At 42.9% G+C, this 16,561-nt stretch overlaps 1 protein-coding gene across 1 annotated transcript in view; it reads right to left on the bottom strand.

The window, feature by feature from the left end:
* The window catches only part of abca12 (ATP-binding cassette, sub-family A (ABC1), member 12), a 102,706-nt gene that overhangs the window by 55,208 nt on the left and 30,937 nt on the right, over positions 1-16,561 (bottom strand). Inside the window, exons 20-33 of the mRNA XM_079518737.1 lie at positions 16,409-16,518; positions 15,563-15,621; positions 14,236-14,384; positions 11,034-11,164; positions 10,312-10,454; positions 8,954-9,121; positions 8,078-8,295; positions 5,791-6,750; positions 5,343-5,449; positions 3,998-4,104; positions 3,629-3,828; positions 2,746-2,822; positions 1,764-1,894; positions 429-599 (exon numbers count right to left, since the gene is read on the bottom strand). Of these exons, the coding sequence (XP_079374863.1) occupies positions 429-599; positions 1,764-1,894; positions 2,746-2,822; positions 3,629-3,828; positions 3,998-4,104; positions 5,343-5,449; positions 5,791-6,750; positions 8,078-8,295; positions 8,954-9,121; positions 10,312-10,454; positions 11,034-11,164; positions 14,236-14,384; positions 15,563-15,621; positions 16,409-16,518 (2,731 nt within the window). The remainder of the gene's footprint in view (positions 1-428; positions 600-1,763; positions 1,895-2,745; positions 2,823-3,628; positions 3,829-3,997; positions 4,105-5,342; positions 5,450-5,790; positions 6,751-8,077; positions 8,296-8,953; positions 9,122-10,311; positions 10,455-11,033; positions 11,165-14,235; positions 14,385-15,562; positions 15,622-16,408; positions 16,519-16,561) is intronic.

Below are 16,561 nucleotides of genomic sequence, written 5' to 3'. Positions count from 1 at the left end.
CGGGCAGTGGAGCCACCCTTCATTGATTAAAAAGGGAACATTCCCTGACGGTGACGGAGACGCGACGCTGACACGCCCGGTGGAGCCCTGGTGTTAGGCTACATCAGAGCCTAAGTGCCTGGACCGCTAGGCCAAGGGTTCTGGCCACATTAAACCTTTGTTTCTGTAAGTGAAGACAGTGTGCACGATCTCCGGGACCCAAACTTACAAAAATACACTTAATTATGAATAAACCACTTATATTAAGCCATTTCCATTATTTGGGAAATATTTCTTAACATTTTTATAGTTTTAGAAAAAGAAAATATGTTATAACGTTATTATTTTTATTTTTTTCTTGAGACCCTTAAAAAAACAGTATCCGTGACCCAAAAAGCGTCTGGATGAGGCTATTAAGTTTGGGGTAAACAAAGCCATTTAAGCCTTACTCTGTAGATGAGCTTCTCTATGTTGAGGTGTCGGGCCAGCAGCACCGAGAACGTGTACCACTGGTCGATGGACAGTGAGCAGAAGTCCTGGAACACCATCTGCTCCGTCTGGCTCATGTTCAGGAACGACAAGTCATTGCAGTGGCGCAGGTTGACCAGCCAGGAGAGGATCTGATGAGTCAGGGGGGCAGGGAAAGAAAACAGCACACGGTACAAATCTTCAGCATTCATTTACCTCTGAGAGAGGCAGATGGAGCCATAAAGGGTCAATTAACACCACATGCCCTGTGTCAGTGGTTCCCAAACTGTTTTTGGCTCGAGAGGAGAGACCCGAATGAGAAAACTGTCTCCCTGGGATCTAGTGGAAACAGCCCATCTACAAGCTTACAGTGTGTCGCGAAGATGCTACGGGTTGTGAGCGTGTAGATCGGCTACTTTCACTACATTTATAGTAGTGATATATTTATGGAATTCTTTTGAAATGTCTGATTTTTTTACAATAGTGTAATATATATACCACGAAATATGAATCAGACTTGAATGCAGTTTTATACAATAAAAGCTGCGAGGTCACAGGCGTGGCATTTTCATTGACTTGCCGGACAAGCCATGTCGTTATCATGACATGATAAGTGGTCATCTTTTCCTTAAAATAAACAATCTTGCTGGAGGCATTTATCTGGTTACCATGGAAACAGCTGTATGAGAGCTGTCAGAGACAGCTCATTCCAAAGACGTCTCCCAACACTTTGTTTGAGCATAAATTGCCTCATGAAATGCCTATAGTAAATGCCTAATAGTGAAACATACAAAGTTTCGTAAAGAAAGAGGAATTGAGAGGAGTGGGCCACCTTAAATTATCTAATTTAATTTGATGATTTGGTCGTGCCACCTTCTTCAAACCTTTTTTTTCTTGATTTCGGTTGAATTGTCCCCTCATTGCGAGCAATTATGATAAATTACAACCCGCAGAGTTTCATAATTACTGAGCCTATTTTGTTCACATGTTGTGTGTATTCGTGTATGTGCACGTGTCTGATTTCATAGACGTATATGTACTATATATGTGCACTGCACACGTGTGTGTCAAACAAGAAACGCGGATTAATAACTGTTGTTTGAGAGAGAAGGGGGGAAGGAGTGGAGAGACAGACAGACAGACAGACAGACAGACAGACAGACAGACAGACAGACAGACAGACAGACAGACAGACAGACAGACAGACAGACAGACAGACAGACAGACAGACAGACAGACAGACAGACAGACAGACAGACAGACAGACAGACAGACAGACAGACAGACAGACAGACAGACAGACTCAGTTATCTCACCAGTAGGTTACTGTTGGGCAGAGGGGTCTCCATCAGCAGGCTGAGAGCATGGGGGTCAAATTCCATGTTCTGCTGAACATCCAACATGAAAGCGGTCTTATTTCTCAGTATCTCCCCGAACGTCACCACACCTGTGGGGAAATGAGGCCACATGCAGTATGTGTGTGTGGTCATTAATCACATCATGTGGGTCATTAATCTTTATAGGATCCTGTTCCAGAAATGACACTTCCACTATTACGAAAGAAGTAACATGTTCTCTTTGAAGATAATTGTGGTGGAGAAAATAAGAAAGAAAATAGGTGATCTTTTCTAACAACACTATAAGGACAAAACAACAACATTCATTGAATGACAGGGTCTGCTGAAAATCCACTATGATCCTCTATATTTCCAACCACTTACAAGCTGGCGTGCCTATTTTGTGCAGTCGTTATAGGCAAACATTTTTGTAAATATAAAATAGATATCAATTTAACCCCTTTAACTCTATATAGCGGGGTCCCCCAGGGCTCTATCCGCTCCTTTATTCCCTCTACAAAAAAGTCTAAAAGAATCTTGTAGATTGCTTGTAGTGGCTATTCTCGCCTAATGTTCAGGCCCAGAATGAGGCTGCTAAAGTTGGCACAAGCAGATGTAATGGTGAGCTGCGGCTAAGTTATTCTTCCCCATCAGTGAAGGTACAGTACAGTATTGTGGAAAGGAACTCTTAATTCTTAATTGGACTGCATGGTGTCTGCTTTGCAACACAGCAGGTTATTTTACAATTATAGGTGTCAATGGATTATTTAATCAGCAGAACAATGTAGGGGAATGCATTGGTTGGAAATAACTACCGGCTGCAACGTTCTAGGTGGGGTGAATTTCCTCCTTGTGTGCTGCGTTCGACATGGCCAAAGAGTTGATTGAAGTGAGTATGTAATTAATGTACTACATGGCAATGATTGTGATCATTATTATTTGAACTAGAGAGCGGTCTTGCCTTGGGAGGTGACATTAATGTTGAAATCCTGCAGGCTGCTGATGTTCAGGCCGAAACTTTCACTGATCACAGTGGCCCTGCAATGACACACACACACACACACACACACACACACACACACACACACACACACACACACACACACACACACACACACACACACACACACACACACACACACACACACACACACACACACACACACACACACACACACACACACACACACACACACACACACACAAATGTCATGTACTGTACAATATATTGCTCAACAGTGAAAGGGCATACATGTTACTGGTAGAAATATTTGGTTTGTACAAAAACAAAACAGTTTGTGGACACTGCAGGCTAGCAGCTATACCTGGCATGCACTGTACTTGACAAGTGGTGTTGACAGTGGGCCAGTGGCTCATAAACTCTTTCTCTATCTCCTGTCTTCCTGGTTATTCTCTACCATTATTTATATCATCACTGTCGGGTAAAAACCTTGTAGCCTGTCTCCATATTCCAACATTTAACATTTTCTTTTTTCATAAATGAATACCCTACATCGTCGTATGGCATTGGCAGTGTTGTTAATAATTAGCCGATCTACAGAATGTTGTGAGATTGTAGGTCGGCTTTCACTATTTTTGAAAAAATATTGAAAGTGTTTAGGTGAGTCTGTGATACATTTTTAACCAATGAAAAGTATTATCATCATCAACTTGTATTAGCTTGTGACTAAATATTAACTACACAAGATCCATCGGAAAAAACAGGTTCCTTTCTGTCATTTCCTAGAAAGTATTGGTTTTGGAGAAACAAGGTCTGACAGCGACGACAAGCTGTCGAACAAATCAGAGATGTCAACAACATTGAGTCAAAAACAACGTGGTACCAGTCTGAGTTGACGTCGTAGTCGCTGGGATTCCCGATGAAGATCTGAAAGAGGCTTTCGGACAGCTCAGAATTGTTCATCAGCAGGCCCTGGGCCAGGAACTGCAGGCTGGGCATGACGGTCTCGCACATCAGACCAGGCTCCATGGACACTGCCTGCCACAGCCCAAGCACAGAGTCCATCTTCTCCAAGGCACACACCTGCAACCCATAAAACCCATTAAGACCTGAGGGCTGAGGCCCATTCTACAAATGCCTCTTTTTTTTTTAAATAGCAGTTTTGTTTATTACTCTGCAGATTCAGATTACTGTAACAAAACATGCATATAAACCAATTAAGCCCTAGCGTAAATTAAGCCGGCGTCCAGACCTGTTGTGTCAGGTTTCCTACTATCTCTGCGAAGCGGTGGTCTGTGGGGCTGGTGCTGAATAGCTCTGATGCTGTTAGGAGGGTCTGCTGCATGAACATCAGGTTTTCTGTAGAGAGAGAGAGAGAGAGAGAGAGAGAGAGAGAGAGAGAGAGAGAGAGAGAGAGAGAGAGAGAGGACAAAAGAGGGAGAAGAGGGCAGCAGAGTCTGTGAGGTGACAGCATAACATGACATCCCGCTGGGCTTCATTATGACTAGCACCATTTGGAGGCAGCATCGCCAGACTGCGAGCAGCAAATGATGTGCTTAAAGTGGAGCCCTGTGCAGAGCTGATGGGGCCAACAAGGTCGGCAGTGCTCTCCACCGCTGCACATTTAGAACACATCTGACAAGCCCCAAGAAAGTCAAACACCACCCCAGGGCGGCGAGACGCGAATATTTAATTAGGCCAAAATTAGACAATGACGCTGTTAAATCTCCGGTGCACGCCAACACCTAGAGGCCGCTGAAAATTACAACAGCTCGCCACGTGCGCTGGGAGAATGAATGAGGTTGCACGGGAGTACAGCTGTTGCCGCTCACTGAGTTATTCTATGTAAGATAAACATTATCACACGAGTACAGCAGCCAATTAAAATGAGGTCATGGACGTCCGCTCAAGTGCGTGGGTGCCAGGCGCGGCATTTGGGGAGGGAGTGTGGAATAAGCGATTGAATTCTACTTTGCTAATGAGATTTAATAAGGTGCTGAGTGGCTTTACGTTGGAGAAGAGCCATATGGCTCAGGGGTTCTTTGGGAGCTCCAACTAAGCCGACATTGAACCCTGAAAGCACATATGTCCAAAATGAATTATGCCCCGCTGTAATCATACAGACAATAACAACAGCATTAGCAAAAAGCGCGATGAATCCCCCAAAGGGCTTTGAAGGTCAGAGTAAAACACTGAAGGTTTCTAAGCAACATGATTCGTGGTTTGCACACCCTGACATACCACGTAAATTGAAATAATGCCCACCGACAATTAAGAGAAAGTATACCGTGGCAGGCTGCACAGAGAGGGGGCTGAAACAGTGAGAGCGCTACAACAGAGGTACAATTAGACCTGACATGGATGAAAGCAACAGAGAGAGCCAGTGGGTGAAGTTAACTTGTACAGATAGCAGGAATGAAGCAAGCATATCCGAGGAAGGCAGGCTCCACCAATTGGGGATTCCCTATTTAACTAGACTATCTGACATGCATTTCTCACCATCAAGCCGTCCTATAGAAACAAGCAGGCTTCTCATCGCCCAGAGACTGAGTGAGTCAGAGGAGTGATAGTTTGTAAATTAAGAGAAATGAAGTTACCTTGAGATTCACTGGCAAAGCCACTAGCGACGTTCTTTATGAGTCCGGCGAGAGGGAGGCCGTCGGGAATCAAGTTAACAGCTTCCATCAGCAGATCCATCGACAGTCTGGGAACGATTCAAAGGGAAGCAATTTATTACCAGGGAACATATACAGCACTTTGAAGAGGCCGCTTGATATTTTGCTTACATTATTTGAAATAATGCAAACAAAAAGCTCTGTGAGTGGCTTTTCATTTAGCTTTGTCTGCTATTTTTAAGAGGCTACATAACATGGGAGGGGGGGAAGGAAGTAGCGTTATTGTTCTGTCTTTGTGTCTCAAACCACCTACCTTGGTTGCATGGAAAGAAATTAACATCCAACCATATTGGTAAAAATCTGTGTTTGAGGACAATGTAAGAGACCATAATGGTGGTTAGCAATCACATTACTAGCAACTTGTACTTACATCTGGACATGATCGGGAAGGGTGAGGTAGGAGAGCACCTCCAGGGCAGCGTCGATGGTGTCATCCTTAGAGGAATTCAAGGCCCACGGCAAGTCCTTGGTCACGCCCTTCATCACCACACCCAGGTCCGTGTTGGAGAAAAACACATGAGCTGTCTCCACAATCTCTGGCACTGTGGCTGGAACAGAGATGGCTTCGAACAGGCTAGGGTAGTCAATGAAGAACAGGTCTATAAAGTCATCCATGGGCTCCCTCATTGGCTTCCACTGAGCTTCACGCCGGCTGCGTCTGGGAGCCGCGTGAGAGCTGGCCTGCTGCTGTCTCCCAGAGTCTCCCTTAATCCCTTTCAGGAATTGCTCTAAGGGTGCCATGAAGTCACCGGTGCTCCCCATCTCACTAATCATGTCAATGACATTTGCGATCAGCATTTCAAACATCTCGGGGTTGGCTGGCAGGTCCACGCCCATCTTGGTCAGGACGGCCAAGAAAGCCCTGAGTAGTTCAAACATTCTGTACAGGGCCTGAGTCAGAAGGTCTGTTCCGGTGGCTTGGGTGGAGCTCCACCATGCCAACACCTCGTACATCTTCTCCACAAGGAGGGCGGTGTCGTTGGAGGCCACAAACTGCTCCATGGCCTGGTAAATCATGGGCACGTCCCCAAACATCTCCGTGCGGATCGCCAGTTGGAGCACTTGGTTTAATAGGTCGCCGAGAGTCGTCCCGTTGAGGCCAGAGACGTTCCCCCACAGCATCGGTAGGACGGAGTCAGAGCTGATGTTCAGAGAGGTCAGCAGCATGTGCCCGGCTTCCATGAGGAGGTTCTGGGCAGAGCTGTCATTCTGGACGTTCCAGACGTTTTGCAGGATGTGGGTCAGAGCTTTGTCACAGGCCTCCACGTACACCTGCAGGGACGGGGCCACGAGCAGCAGCTCGTCTGTCAGCAGATCCATCAAGTCCAAACTGCAGATGAGAGAAAAGTGATTAATTAGGCTACTGTTCATTTCTCACAACTTATGCGACAAGTTGGAAATCTGCTATTTTCACTATTTTTTATATTCTTTTTATTAGTCGTGTCAAAAAGAATCGATTCAGCAATGCATTGCGTCATCATCGATAATCGGAGCCTAAATATTATTATATATAATATAAAATTATAATTATAATGAATTATAATATTAATATAATTGTGTTAATGTTCAGTATATCTGACTGCTTGTATTGACTGATAAAACATTTGCTATGTTCTGCAGTAATAAAGAAAAGTGTGATGCATTGCAATGCATCGTAGAATCGAGTTGAATCGTTACCTGGTGAATCGTAATCAAATTGAATTGTGAGGGCAGTGCCAATGAACACCTCTACTTCTACTTCACCCAAAACTGATTATTTTATTCAAATCGATTACATTTTCATAAGATATTAAACATATTACGGTAGTAACCCACAGTGCACCCACAACTTATATAACTTGAACTTAACATTTTGTTGTATGTCTATGCTGTTATGTAATGCCAACATACCGAATACAATAATTCCTTTGAGCTATAATTTCTCAATTGGTGCCAGATTTAATCATCATCCATCACATCACATTTTAAAAACTTATTCACTTCATTTTCTCATTTCAGCCTAGATAATAGACTTTGGATTCTTTCCACTGTGATCAATGATCTATAACTCATGCAGTCAGACATGATTGATTCCGAGAGATATGCAGAACGCGATCCTTATCGTCATGCCCAGTTCATTATTACAGCAGGCGCATAAAGGAAAATCAATTTTAAGAGGGAGTCTCGGCTAACTCAATCACGGTTAAACCACTGTCTGTGCAGCCCTGCCTGTTTTCAGCCAAAAGAGTCAAACTAAATTAACGTACCAGGTGCCTCATGTAGTTTTGCATGAATCAAATTGGCTCATCTGGCACGCTATTTTAACAGTCCGCCGAGTTTACGTTTGGTGGAGTTGCTTGCATGTGCCTGCACGGCACGCTTGTGTGCATGTGCAGTTTGTGCACGTGCACGAGTAGGTGTGTAGTTTTGTGAGAGAGAAACCGATATTTGTATAGTATATGTGTGTGCAGTGCACACATGCCTTCATGTTATTCATGTGTCTTGTATCTTCCGACTACATTTACTGTAGCAGTAAAACATGTAATAAACTGTGCCCGGAGCGTAGAGTACAGCACAGAACCACCACACGACTTTAATATACGGCTTATGTTAGCAATCCCATCATGTGGACGAGGGTGCTTTATGGTTCTGCACATCCCGGGGCTGTTGATAGTCACCTCTGCTTCAGCTCCATGTCCTGGAACTGTTTCAACCAGTTCAGTTCTGCCTCTGCGCTCAGCGGCCGGCCCACCAGGTGGTCCAGCTTGTCGCTGAAGGCCATGATCAGCCCGTCTACAGCCAGGCCCTGGTTATGGTCGGCCAGGTAGAGTGCGGAGAGGGCCTCGACGATGCTGGTAGCCATGGCACTGACGGTCACCGTTCCCATCCCTGCATGCTACACAGGCAACATACAGACAGTACAGAATAATATGGTGATGGCTGGTACTGGACAGATTGGAGGGTGAGCCAACACTGCCACCCAGTGGCAAACATGTTAATCTCCTCATTCTTCTCTCAGGAGTAACAGCAGAATGTATATTCCTTTAAATCAGGAGTCTAACATTTTTCAGGCCAACGACCCCCTCAGCTGAGAGAGCTGGATCAGGGACCCACACTACATATTGTAGGCCTATACAATTGTGTTGCAGATTTAACTTTTTGTTGAATTCAGAAATAGCTTGAATAGATTTATTTGACAGCACTATAATTAGTGTTGTGTAAAATGTTGTGTATTTTCAGATATTTAACCACTTAAACCCTCAATTCTTAGTAAACTCGACCTTTCGCTCTGTACTTGGTTCACTCTTTTCACCAAACCTCTTTGCCGAAAATAGCCGATGTACATGTACATCTGCTATTTTCGGCGAATTGAGATGGTAGGGTTCAAGAGGTTCGTAAAAAAAAGTTCCTATGACACAAATATTTGGCACTCTGTAGTAACTCTGAGGACCCCCTATCAGTCACGGGCCGCACTGTTGAAGACTCTGCTTTAAATCAATAAAGCAATTCAATTCACACATTTTAATAGTTAATCAAGGATGAAATAAACTCACAGTCATGGTCAGGTTGTGATACATGGCGTTGGAAGTGGCGTAGCCATCGAGGACAGACTGGAGGCTGACGTTACACCACATGGCCAGGGCCGCCTGGCTCAGGCCGGCTGCCTCTCTCACTGGCTCCCACAGCCTGACAACCTCACTGCACTGCAGTGTGCCGTTAGCCTGAGGGGTCAGAGCATATGGACAATAGAGGGAGCAGATTATTACGTCTCGAGTGTAAAATTGTTCATAGAAAAAGAAAAACCGTTCGGTTAGTAGGACAGGGGTTTAAAAAGAAAACTGTCATGTCACATGGAAACAAAAGACAGGGTCACAAGGGAGATGTCCTAATCTCTGCACAAGGAAAGAGCAAGCGTCTCACACAGGTATCACCGGCTCTTGTACAGTACAGTACTACCCTGAGGTGCAGAACATGCAGACATACCACCATACTGTGTAGAGACATAATATGTATAATATGTGCATATATACACACATAGGTATGCTACAGAGTTTCGACTAGACTCTAAGTTAACCACTTAAATCCGATATACTAGTTGACTCTTCTTGACGAAGATAGCCAAGCGTGTGAACTTTAATGAAGATCTACTAATTCTACTATTCTCACTGAATGTTCGCCCCAGAATAAGGACGCTAGAATGTATGTGTTTAAAACACATGACATCATCATAGTAATACGTACGTACCAACGCAATAGAGCTCATTCACTACAGTGTTGGTGCATATGTGTGACAACTCCTAGTCTATGGCTTGTTATGACCTTCCGTTATCTTATTGCATTACTGCTGTTGTCATTGTTGCATTGTCTGGCTTTTGTATCAGATGTTTTGTCATGTGAGGACCATGTGACCCAGCCATTACGTACAGGTGTGTCCTCTCGATAGGGGTTTGAGATAGCTTTAATGTCACGTATTCACTGAGAAACAGACTTGCTCTTGTGTTTTTGCACCAGGGCAAGGGCAGCTTTCAATGTACTGTCTGTAGCATGACGGCCTTAATGATGGGACAACAGGTTCGTCTGCCTCCATAGTCACACTTCATATGTAACACACACACACACACACACACACACACACACACACACACACACACACACACACACACACACACACACACACACACACACACACACACACACACACACACACACACACACACACACACACACACACACACGCACGTGTATGCACAGCACACAGACACCTGTGTGCGCACAGACTGGCACAGTACAGCTACAAGCACACATGCAGTCCTCGCTAAACCTACTGCAATCCCACAGTATGTAAGGTAATACAGTAATTGGGTTGAGTAAAATCTGTCATCAAGGGTGGAGAGAAAAGAGGCAGACTAACCTGCTGGGTGGCATGTATTGTATCAGAGATGGCCTTCTCCATTCTCTCTGTCACTTCAGATAGGTTGAAACGACTGGTGTTCACAGACAGAACAGCTTCTTCCATCAGATTCACTACAGGTCCCTGGAGACTCCATACAAGAGCTGAGGGGAAGGAGAGGCATAGGGTTTAAGAAAAACTCTGCCGTCGTATTCCATACTGTTACTTTACTGCATTTTACAAGAGCGACCAATAGCTGATGTTCATCATTAAAACACTGCAAAATGACACCCTCTTAACCATTCTATACTCTATAGAGCTTTTTCCCCATCTACACCAAATCTCGCCTAAAATAGCCAATTTACGAGCTCACAGCGTATTGCAGCTTGTAGATTTTCAGTGAATGTTCCCACCCCAGAACAGGGAATTTTTTTTAAGGAATGAGTAATATCTCATTTTGGATCAAATGTCCTTAAATGTAATATGTGACTTCATAAGCAACAGCTATAATACAAATCAAAAGCCAGTTATTTCGGCCTGGGACATGGCTCAGTGGTCCAGGCACCTTGGCTGGTAATCCAGTCTGGCAGTGTGCCGCGGGTTCGACTCCCGATTTTACTTACACCTTTACTGCATGTCTTCCCCCCATCTCTCTCCCCATTTCCTGTCAGCCTACTGTCTGTTCCTCCATAAAACATATAAAAAATACCAGTTCTTTCTGTATTGATGCCCATCACTCTCACCTGTCTCTGCCATCATTTGGTTGGTCTCGACACCTATTACCGTCTCCAACAGAGATATAACCGGTGGGATATCGTCCCAAAGCTCTGTCTCTTTGAAGTTGGATAGTACAGCTTCCAGCATCTTTTTAAGCCTGTCAGTGGACAACATACAAGTGCAACTTGGTTCAGATTGTAGACAGCAAGCATTGAATAGTATTCTTAATTTACACCTACTGAATCATAGATATAGAAAACTAGATACCTCATTCGCCGCTGCAGTTCATTGGAGCGACATGTAATATTATGGATGCAGCCATATTAAACTCCAATATCGCGGATTCCAAAGTGACTGCTGGCCAATCAAAGCGTGTCTTTTCCGGGACTTGTCAGAATCTAGGGTGTGTTCGAATACACAAGCGACCAGAGCAGCACCGTTGATTCTGACAAGTCCCAGAAAAGACGCGCTGTGATTGGCCAGTAGTCACTTTGAGTGGCAGCAGTGTTGTGCCTCCGCCATATTGGAAACAAAAATGGCAGCCGCCATACAATACACATGCCCCAGAGCCGGAGGAGGCGTCTACCTTTTTTGTCTATGTACTGAATGATCTCAAATTAAGTTTTTCTCACATTGGTACACTGAAATCATAATTATTAGTTTGGATTGTTTCTCTAGCCCCTTGCGCAGTAAAATCCTCATTACTATATCCTTTTAAGAAGTCCTTTTGGCTCCGTCTTGTCTGTTGTAACTGCAATTCCCAGAATTAAGTTTCATGACTTTTGTCCATTGGCGTCGGTATGTATTAACTTTAAAGTAGATAAATAAATACATTTCCAGTACATTTCCAGTGCCTGAAATATTTTGGGTATTTTGAGTGTCGGTAGCAACCACTCAGGACTAAACTGAGTAACTTGACTCAGGGTGTCAAGTTACAAATGTATTATAAAACATCATTGCATAACAGACAAATATATTGACCAAATATATTTTATCAAAACACTTTAAACAATAAAAAGGTTTCTAGAGAGGCTGGGGAATTGGGAATTGGATTTACTAAATTGGGACTTGAAGGGGAGAAAATGTTTTTCTTTTGTCTTGAAGGGGCATGTTTTGCACAATAACAGTCTTTTCATTATGTCTGCCCACGATCTCTGTGATTCATACAGTAGGCTACGTTTGTTTACCTCAGTCACCGATACTAAAATCTGATATTTTATTTTTTTCTATGAACCTGTGACTTGACACCCATTACTGTTATAAAACGAAAATAAAAAAAGATTTTGAAAAGAAAAAGGTTTCTATTACTTCTTGTAAAGCTTCTATACTCTTGGGAGGAAAAACATCTGTTGCCTGTTGTGTGTGTGTGACTCATAGATTGTGTCAGTGAGTGTCTGTGAGTGTGTGTTTTTATGTTTAGAGCAGGGGTTCTCAACGTTTTTGGCCGGGGACCCCCGGAAATGCTTTGGCAATGTCTCGGGACCCCCGCCCCGCCCCCTCCCGACCCCCAATATAAATTGACTGCTACAATAACCTTAAACCATTTTGGGCGGGAACCCCTTTTGGTGTTTTAAGCATTGTTATAATTTAGCTATTGAAAAATAGCAGATCTACAAGCTCATAGCGCGCCACCGAGTGGCGCGCTACGAGCTTGTAGGTCTGCTATTTTTGAAAAATCGTGAAAATAATAAAAAATAAAATTATTTTTTTGAAAATAATTTGGGGACCCCCTAAAATAATTTGGCGACCCCCCCGAGGGGTCGCGACCCACGGGTTGAGAACCCCTGGTTTAGAGTATTCAAAAAACACATTCATGTGGAATGGTTAATGTGAAAATCAAGATTAATTGAAAACGTTACACAGTATAACTTTAATATAACTTTATCCATGTGTTAGGGCAGATTCATACTCTTATTTTAGAGCCCAAAGAAACTCGGTTGGGCTCTGTAGAAACTACAGTGTGACGTCATTCGAGGTTCGGGGGCGGGAACTGTCGTAAAGTCGGCGCCACTGAAATGTTCTGGTATTTCCTCATTCATTCAGCCCAGCTTCGAGTTCAATTTGTCGGCCGCAAGGCAAGGTAACACCGGTAGTTTGGAAGAGACACAAGCCAACTTCCAAATGCTTGTGGCCGGGAGGTGATCTCCACAGAGCGGATGCATTAGCTGCCTCTCGCTGCCCATGCGATCTGGCTGCAGCAGTGTTGTCAGACCTGCTGCTCTCCTCTCCTCTTATACTCATTCTCAACTTCTCAACAATAAAAATACTAAAATAATTACAAACACTATAAATAACACGTTCACAACTTCACATAAGATATCAAAAAAACAACACATCCGCATCACGTTCTTAACACATTGAGAGCCCACGCAAAACTGCCCAAAATCACTTTCACCTAGAAAATCCATTCACATTTTTTATAATTCAGCTGACTGTGGAGACACATGCTGGAACTTTTTACTTTGAAATGTTTTATAGTTTCTGAGTTATTTAATTTAAACGCCAAATGCATTCTCAATGGCGAAAACACAAACTTTGGCACCACGTGTTAAAAAAAAGAAGTGTTTTGATTTTTCTGATTTTTTTAATAAAAAAAATATAAAAAAAAAATATATATATATATATATATATTTTTCCAAAGACGTCCACAGACGTCTTGGGCTATGCACGTGCGGTAATACCCAGGACGTCCACAGACGTTTTGGGCACAAAATGTGTTAATGAGCCGCGTTTGAACACACACACACACACACACACACACACACACACACACACACACACACACACACACACACACACACACACACACACACACACACACACACACACACACACACACACACACACACACACACACACACACACACACACACACACACACACACACACACACACACACACACACACACACACGTACCCGCTGTGCGACGCTCATTTCCCAGTCACAAACATCGTGTCAAGGACGACCAATATTTACAAGCGACTTCGGCGCCAGCCGTGAGGGAGTATGAATTGACTTTTATAGAGCTTAACTAAAGTCGGGTCTGGGACCATTCTCTAACAGACTATTTTTCAGCACTAAATATAATATGAATCGGCCATAGTCTTGAGCATTCAAATTGGAACCAAATGGACCCTTATGAGTCCATTGGTTCCATTTCAACACTCTCTGAATTCCGATTAACACGGAGGAATTGACTGCGTGTAGTGGATGGAGCGTGTATGTACCTCTCCCAGGTGTCTGGGTTGGCCTCCCCCATCAAGATTTGTTCCAGTACAGGCCCAAGATGAGTGAAGTCCTCCAAAGATGGAATAGTGATCGTCAAGCCCTGGTCTCCAGTGACAACGTGCAAGACAATATTCAGGAGTTCGCCCATCTGGACAGAAATAAGGGGGACAAGCTTTGGTTATTTTATGAACAATGGATTAGATGCCATCTCAGTAGTTTATTGCGAGCTTTCGGTTGTGTGACCTTCTGCATGCCTGAGTTAGGGAGTGTGCGGTTGTAGATTTACCTTTGTTCACCCAGATTCTGTTCAGCTCCAGCACATCACCCATTATATAGCAAAACTAGCAGATCTACAAGCTTTCAATGTGACACTTTTTTTTTTTTGCTTGGGAGTTTTTGGTACGAAAGGCTTAAGACTTAATGGATCACCAAGAAAAGACAACACATATGCCATCTTATTACGATATTGAAAATTCAAAATGATATCTTGTCTCATAATATTGATGTAATCTCGAAATGTGTTGACCTATAATGACATGCCCACAATAGGGACGCCAGAGTTACAGTGGTAAGTATTGTTAAAGCCTGCTTGTCAAGGTGTGCTGTGTTTTGTGATAAACCTGAGGAATGCTGTAACTGATGCCAGTCCTACCAGTCCTGGCACCGCGTGGCTTGGAGTGGTTCAATAAGCTACTGTATCTGGTAAAGTGTCTGCTGTCTTGTGCCAGTTTCTCACGGGTTTCTCACGTATATAAGGTTTCATGGCATTTTTATTTTTTTTAACCTTTTTTTTATGTGAAACACGTTTGTATTCATTCTGACTAGATGTTACGCATACACAAATATGATTGCATGCAATTATATAATTATTATAACTACAACAAAGTAAGAAAAAAGATGTTAAAACATGAAACAAGCTATTTCACCAAGATTTTTTTTGTAACAATGGTTATTTGTTTGTAATTAAAAGTTTGTGTTTTGTTCATTTTATTAATGGTTATTAAGATTTAATTACTAGAAAACAGGAAACAAAACCAAAGAATCTGTAAATAAACATGCTTGTTTTTCCCATTGTTACTTGTACATTTATCTCATATACCTTCTATAAATCTGACTAAATCCCCCACTAAAGTGTTACAGAAGCTTAGTGTCCTCCCTGTAGTTTTTAACCTATATCTTATTTCATCTATCTTATTTTTATTGTTCTTTTAGTATTAGCTGTTTTTTTATTTTATGTATATTGTAGTGTTATTAGCACAGTCTCCCCCAACATGTCTCTGCTTGTATGAGTGAGTAGCCTACCAAATAAAACTTGATAGGTCTTACCTGACTCATGATTACAGGCAGGTTTCCTGTCTCAAAACTTGTCCAGAGACTCATGTTGCCTGCAATGATAGGAAATGAAGGTGACATTAGTAAGAAACCAAAATTGTCAACTTCAACTACTGTGCGAGTGGGACGTCAGGAGTGGCGTGTGACAGAGAGGCAAGTCTACAAGGAGACGACATTAAGTGAATGAGAAGAGTTTTGACATGGTGACCGACCGAAACAAAAGGACAGCCGAGGCCTGTCCATACTGTATGTGCCAAGAACACAAATATGTTTATAATAGGGCATTAAGCAACTAGTCGACTAGTTTACTAGTCGACTAGTAAATCCATTAGTCGACCTTGCTGGTACTAGTCGACTAGTTGATAAGAAAAAAAAAAAACGATTTTGTAGGCCTCAATATCAGGTAGATTATAGTTATAGTCACCAATGTACACAGTTTTTTAATGTACAAATATGTATTTCAAAAAAAAAAAAAAAAAAAAACTTTTTTTTTTTTTTTTTTTTTAAACATAAAAGGTGGTTTAACAACTAGTCGACTAGTCGACTAGTAAACTAGGCAACTAGTCAACTAGTAAAAATGACTAGAAGTGAATGCCCTAGTTTATAAGCATATGCCCCAAATATCCCCAAAACGTATCACAAACGTTCATCCGTAACCACCACACGTTTTACCGGTACGCCGTTTACATCTGCTGTGTGGTTAACATGAACAATCAACAACATCATGTGATCACATGAGATGAGATCACATGAAGTGCTCAGCCTAGCATGACAATCTTGATAAAACCTGTAATGTTGCCCACCTACAGAGACACTGGGAACTGGGAGACGCTGACTTGCCTTGGCTGGGCTCCAAGATGAACTGAGTGACGTTGATGATCATAGAGATGTAGTCCTGGGCCATGTTTGAGGGAACAACGCCCTGGATCGTCTCCATCTCATTCAAAATGCTGTGGGAGACCAGACACATTATCACTGTTTGTAGATGGTCGA

This window comes from Electrona antarctica (assembly GCF_951216825.1).
Source record: "Electrona antarctica genome assembly, chromosome: 13".
NCBI classification, from domain to species: Eukaryota; Metazoa; Chordata; class Actinopteri; order Myctophiformes; family Myctophidae; genus Electrona; species Electrona antarctica.
This window is presented reverse-complemented; position numbering and strand designations above follow the sequence as displayed.